This window comes from Trifolium pratense, linkage group LG4 (assembly GCF_020283565.1).
Source record: "Trifolium pratense cultivar HEN17-A07 linkage group LG4, ARS_RC_1.1, whole genome shotgun sequence".
In the NCBI taxonomy this organism is placed as follows: Eukaryota; Viridiplantae; Streptophyta; class Magnoliopsida; order Fabales; family Fabaceae; genus Trifolium; species Trifolium pratense.
This window is the reverse complement of record NC_060062.1, coordinates 38,028,322-38,034,487: the sequence shown is the minus strand read 5'-3', so window position 1 is coordinate 38,034,487 and position 6,166 is coordinate 38,028,322. Positions and strand designations below refer to the sequence as shown.

The following is a 6,166-nucleotide window of genomic DNA, read 5'->3' as shown; positions in this document are numbered from 1 at the left end:
TCTATCTTCATAATAGTCTCTATGTTTTATTATTATCCCAATTCATAATAAAACTCGACTACGGATACTTTAAGAATAGTTAAATGGATTCAACTATTCTAGGGACTTTATCATTTTGGATATACAAACATAATAAAGAAATGTCTTTTATTTATTAATAATAGATTGATACAAGCATCAAAAGTATTGGCCTCTAGGGTTTACACCAACAATCTCCCACTAGCACTAGAGCCAATCAGGCATTCCTCTAATACCCATAGATCTAGTATGTCCATCATGCTTCTGCTGAGCAAGAGGCTTTGTCAGTGGGTCTGCAATATTGTCAAGTGTAGGTACTTTGCATATTTTCACATCTCCGCGATCAACGATCTCTCGGATGAGATGATAACGCCTGAGTATGTGTTTGGATTGTTGGTGAGATCTAGGCTCCTTAGCTTGTGCGATAGCTCCATTGTTATCACAGTAGAGATCAATGGGATCCACAATGCTAGGGACTATGCCAAGTTCACTTATGAACTTCTTGATCCAAACAGCTTCCTTTGCTGCACTTGATGCGGCAATATACTCGGCCTCGGTCATAGAATCAGCAACTGTTTCTTGCTTCGAACTTTTCCAGCTTACAGCGCCACCATTTAAGCAGAACACATAACCAGATTGCGATCTGAAGTCATCCTTATCTGTCTGGAAACTAGCGTCGGTATATCCAACTACCGCAAGCTCTTCCATGTTTCCAAATATCAAGAATGAATCTTTAGTCCTTCTCAAGTACTTAAGGATATTCTTGACAGCTATCCAGTGACTCTCACCGGGATCAGATTGGTACCTGCTCGTTGAACTTAAAGCATACGAGACATCTGGACGAGTACATAACATGGCATACATGATAGATCCAATTGCAGACGCATATGGAATCTCATTCATGCGATCCCTTTCTTCTTTTGTTGAAGGGGATTGTGTTTTTGACAGACACAACCCATGCTGCATAGGTATGAATCCTTTCTTGGAATCATGCATATTAAAGCGCCTTAGCACTTTATCTATATATGTACTTTGACTTAGGCCAAGCAGTCTTTGTGATCTATCTCTATAGATTCTTATTCCTAATATATAGGCTGCTTCGCCAAGGTCCTTCATAGAAAAGCATTTCCCTAACCAAGTTTTAACTTGTTGTAAGGTAGGGACATCGTTTCCAATGAGTAATATGTCATCTACATATAAGACCAAGAAAACGATCACGCTCCCACTAACCTTCTTGTAGATACAAGGTTCATCTTCATTTTTGATGAATCCATATTGTTTTACAGTTTCATCAAAACGGAGATTCCAGCTTCTGGAAGCTTGCTTTAATCCATAGATTGATCGCTGCAACTTGCATATCTTATGGTCTTCCTTTGGTATGCCAAATCCTTCAGGTTGTGTCATGTACACATCCTCAAGGAGGTTTCCATTAAGGAAAGCTGTTTTGACATCCATCTGCCATATTTCATAATCATGATATGCAGCGATAGCAAGTAAAATCCGAACAGACTTAATCATGGCAACTGGTGAAAAGGTTTCATCATAGTCAACTCCTTGAATTTGTTTGTAACCTTTAACAACCAGTCTTGCCTTATAGGTATGTACTTTATCATCCATGTCAGTCTTCTTTTTAAAGACTCACTTGCATCCTATAGGATTAACTCCCACATGAGGTTCCACCAAGTTCCAAACTTGGTTTGTGTACATGGAGTCCATTTCAGATTTCATGGAGTCCTTTCATCTTGATCCATGAGCAATACGTCACCTTGATCAGTTATGAGATATCCATATCTCTCTGGTTGGTTACGTATCCAGTTTGACCTCCGCTATTCTTGTTCTACTTGAGCAGGCTGTTCTTCCACAACTACTTGTAGTTCCTGCTCATGTTCCTCCATAGGTTCTTCAATGCTTTGTGGTTCTTGAATTTCTTCAAGTTCTACTTTCCTCCCACTGATTCCTTTGGAAATAAACTCCTTTTCCAAGAAGACTCCGGTTCGAGCGACAAACACTTTGCCCTCTGAAGGATTGTAGAAGTAGTACCCTTTTGTCTCTTTAGGATACCCCACAAATAGGCATTTGTCAGATCTGGGCTCAAGCTTTGTTGAGAGTTGTCGTTTCACATAAACTTCACAACCCCAAATCTTCATGTAAGACATGTGTGGTTTCTTGCCACTCCATATCTCATATGGTGTCTTCTCAACCGTTTTAGAAGGAACGCAGTTAAGTGTATAAGCTGCTGTTAATAAAGCGTGTCCCCAAAAAGAGTTTGGAAGATCAGCATGACTCATCACAGACCGCACCATGTCCAAAAGGGTTCGGTTTCTCCTCTCAGATACACCATTCCATTGTGGTGTTCCAGGAGGAGTGAGTTGGGATAGGATCCCACACTCTTTTAGATGGTCATCAAATTCTAGGCTTAAATACTCACCTCCCCGATCTGATCGAAGGGTTTTGATTTTCTTTCCTAGTTGGTTTTGTACTTCATTTTTAAATTCTTTGAACTTTTCAAAGGATTCGGATTTGTGCTTCATTAAATACACATATCCATATCTACTGTAGTCATCAGTAAATGTGATGAAGTATTGAAAACCTCCTCTGGCAAGTGTGTTCAGTGGTCCACATACATCAGTATGTATGAGACCCAAGAGATCACTAACCCTTTCACCTTTACCAGTGAATGGGACCTTTGTCATCTTTCCCAATAAGCAAGATCTGCATGTTTCAAAAGATTCATAATCAAATGAATCCAAGAGTCCATCTTTATGGAGCTTGGAAATGCGTTTCTCATTTATATGGCCTAAACGACAGTGCCAAAGGTATGTAGGATTTAACTCATTACGTTTCATCCTTTTTGTATCAATGTTATAAATTGGCATTTCAAGGTCAAGAATATATAATCCATTACTCATTTGTGCATTGGCATAAAAGATATCATTCAAATAAATGGAGCAACAATTGTTCTTTATTATAAATGAAAAACCAAGTTTATCCAAACAAGAAATAGAAATGATATTCCTGCTAATGGCAGGTACATAAAAACAGTTTTCTAACTGTATTATTAATCCACTAGGTAAAGTCAAAACATAAACTCCTACGGCTAATGCGGCAACTCTTGCTCCATTTCCCACTCGTAGGTCGACTTCTCCTCTAGTCAATCCTCTACTCCTTTGCAGCCCCTGCACATTAGTACAAATGTGAGAACCACATCCGGTATCTAATACCCATGTAGAAGAAGTAGATAAATTAATTTCAATAACAAAGATACCTGCTGAATTGGAACTCTCTATTCCATTCTTCTTATCTTCTAGGTACTTTGGGCAGTTCCTCTTCCAATGTCCAGTTTTGTTACAATGGAAGCACTTACCCTCCTTTGCAATGCCACCAGTAGGCTTCAAAGCTTGAGGGGCAGATTTGGGTTTGACAACTTCTTTGCCCTTCCCTTTGTTGCCCTTCACTTTGTTGCCCCTTTTGTGATTTCCTTTGCCGATCATCAGGACATGATTCGACTTCCCTTTTGACTTCAAATTCTGTTCAGCCTGTCTCAACATGCTTAACAATTGTGGCAGAGTTTTCTCCATGTCAGACATGGTGAAATTCAGCACAAACTGATTGAAACTTTCCGGCAATGATTACAGGATAAGATCAGTCGCAAGCTCATCTCCGAGCGGAAATCTCAATCTTGTCAAGTTCCCCACGTACCCAATCATCTTGAGCACATGTGGACTTACAGGAGATCCCTCAGATAACTTAGCTTGAAAAAGGCTTTGGAAACCTCAAACCTCTCAATTCTAGCTTGCTCTTGGTAGAGCGTTTTCAAGTGTTCGATCATATCGAACGCATTCATTTCCTCATGTTTCTTCTGAAGCTCAGAGGTCATGGTAGCCAGCATGAGACACTTTGCATCCAAGGCATCATCAAGACGCTTCTGATAAGCATCCCTTTGGGCCTTAGGAGCATTTGGGGCAGGTTCCTCCTCAGGATCAGGGTGGGTTCCTCAATAGCATACAGCTTTTTCTCGTGCATGAGGACTATCCTCAAGTTACGGTGCCAATCAAGAAAATTTGTCCTAGACAATTTCTCTTTATCAAGGATTGATCGCAAAATGTTGTTAGAAGTGTTGGTTGTCATGGTAATCTACATTTAAAGAAGTGAAAAATATAAGTATCATTAACATATTCAATTAGGCCTTTAATTAAATACGCTCCCACTATTTTATTCAAAACAAATGACCCTCATCATTTGATTCGGAAAATCCCGTTGGAAGATCTTCTAGTGGATCGAGATCCATATTTCACTATGTCTTGAGTCAGCGTTGGCTGATCACCCAAAACATAACTATTTAGGTAGGAACTCCTTCCAATTGTATCTTATACAATTCTCGAATATTTCAATTGGGTGAATAACTCCTTATTCTAATCCATCTTATGGATCATTCCCAATTCTTGCTTCTAAACATATATAATCTCATTATATTTTAGCTTAGTTAAGTTCGACCCGATATTTTAGAAATTGGATATTATGTTTATCCCATCGCGCCTTACTAATGTAAAATATGCACTTCGCGTTGGACGAACCCACAATATTTGACACTAGTCTTGACGAGTTCTAAAATACGGAAAGCATAAACTTAATATTAACCTTGAGGGAATTTTAATTAGTTTGATCTCACCGGCTTATTTATCATACAAATCGTCTCTCACATGCATCAACATACATACATATACATGCATCAACATACATAAATAAATGAAACAGTTATGGCCCCTAGCGCAATTGTTCTCTCAAGCCAATGAGAGAACCTAAGCTAACCAAATAACGATCTATACTTCTCCAAGCATGATCTCCAAGGTCATCCTCCTTTGTTCTTGAATTCTTCTTCAAAATATTTACATTACATAAAGAATACTCGCTTTACATACGAGGGAATAAGATGAGAAGAGAATTACATCAAGAGATTGAGAGATAAGGCACGACACGCATGTCGTATTTAAAATCCAAAATAAAACAAAAGAAAAACTAAGGCCATAACGATCATTGCAAAAGCATAATAACAAACACGTATTTTATTATTATAATCCATTTAAGTCCTGTTAAGTAAATTAAAATCAAAATTTTGGCAAACGAACGCGACCCTAGCTTCTGCCAATCGCGCCCAGCGCGGCATGTCCGGCGCCAGAACACACTTAGAATTGTTCCTGACCTCTGCTAGTCGCGCCCAGCGCGGCGTGTTCGGCGCCCAGCGCCAGCACGCAAATGATCAAGGTTTTTCGCTTTTGACAGCACAACCCTTGTGTTGTCGCGAACCCTAATTTCATGCCGTCAAAACCCATCATGACCGAAACTCAACATGTCATTGCTTCCAAAGCAAGTGAACATGGATCGCTTTAATTGGGTATCTTTCACAATTTGTTTTAATGAACGAAATTATGAACGGTATATCACATACACCGCTTTGCATCACGATCACTTATATCACATATAAGTCTTGGTCATTCTTGTTTGTGTAAACTTAGGACGATTAACATATCGCTGCTTCACCATACAAAAGTCGGATTTCGAAGCCGTTTCAATGTCAATCATCCAAATCAAACACAAATAGATGCCAAATTTTAATTACTCGATTTTAATCTTTAATAAGTGTTTTAATCGAATTAAAACAAAATACAGGAATTAAACAAACATCAAATCATGGATTCGTAAGTGGCTCTGATACCACTGAAGGAAAATAGTGATTAAAAAGGCAGCGGAATTTAAAATTTTCCTTTGTTGATCCTTACGAATGAGCATGATTCGTGTTAAGAACTTTTACCTCTTGTGAAGGATGAGATTTGATTCACAATCAAAATTGATCACGAGCGTTGAAGATGAACGGCAACGCCTCTAGCTAGTCCACACGAACAACAACCTTCAAGAAGAGTGCTAGCTCCAAGGATGAAGGTTTTAGTGAGAGATGGGAGGAATTAAGATTTAGCAAGAGAATTTGCTTCAAGTCATTTTCTCACTATCACAAGGGTTGTATTTATAGAATTCCTTGTCTTGTGCACCAAGACAAAAACACTTGTCATTGGGCCCAAATTACACTAAAGCCCTTTTCATTAAATAACCAAAGGGGCGCTTGCCCCATGTGTCATGTACACATGGACGCTCC

The 6,166-nt window shown here is 39.0% G+C and overlaps 2 protein-coding genes across 2 annotated transcripts; both read right to left on the bottom strand.

Moving 5' to 3' along the window:
* Positions 1–225: 225 nt before the first annotated feature.
* LOC123922630 (secreted RxLR effector protein 161-like) lies at positions 226–921 on the bottom strand. Its single transcript, XM_045975328.1, has 2 exons — positions 462–921; positions 226–311 (listed from the first exon to the last, which is right to left on the bottom strand). The coding sequence occupies exons 1-2, from the start codon at positions 919–921 to the stop codon at positions 226–228; spliced, it is 546 nt and encodes a 181-aa protein (XP_045831284.1).
* A 2,256-nt stretch (positions 922–3,177) lies between these two features.
* LOC123922629 lies at positions 3,178–3,605 on the bottom strand. The gene is made up of 2 exons (XM_045975327.1): positions 3,284–3,605; positions 3,178–3,194 (listed from the first exon to the last, which is right to left on the bottom strand). Exons 1-2 carry the CDS (start codon positions 3,603–3,605, stop codon positions 3,178–3,180), a joined length of 339 nt encoding a protein of 112 aa, XP_045831283.1.
* Positions 3,606–6,166: the final 2,561 nt, after the last annotated feature.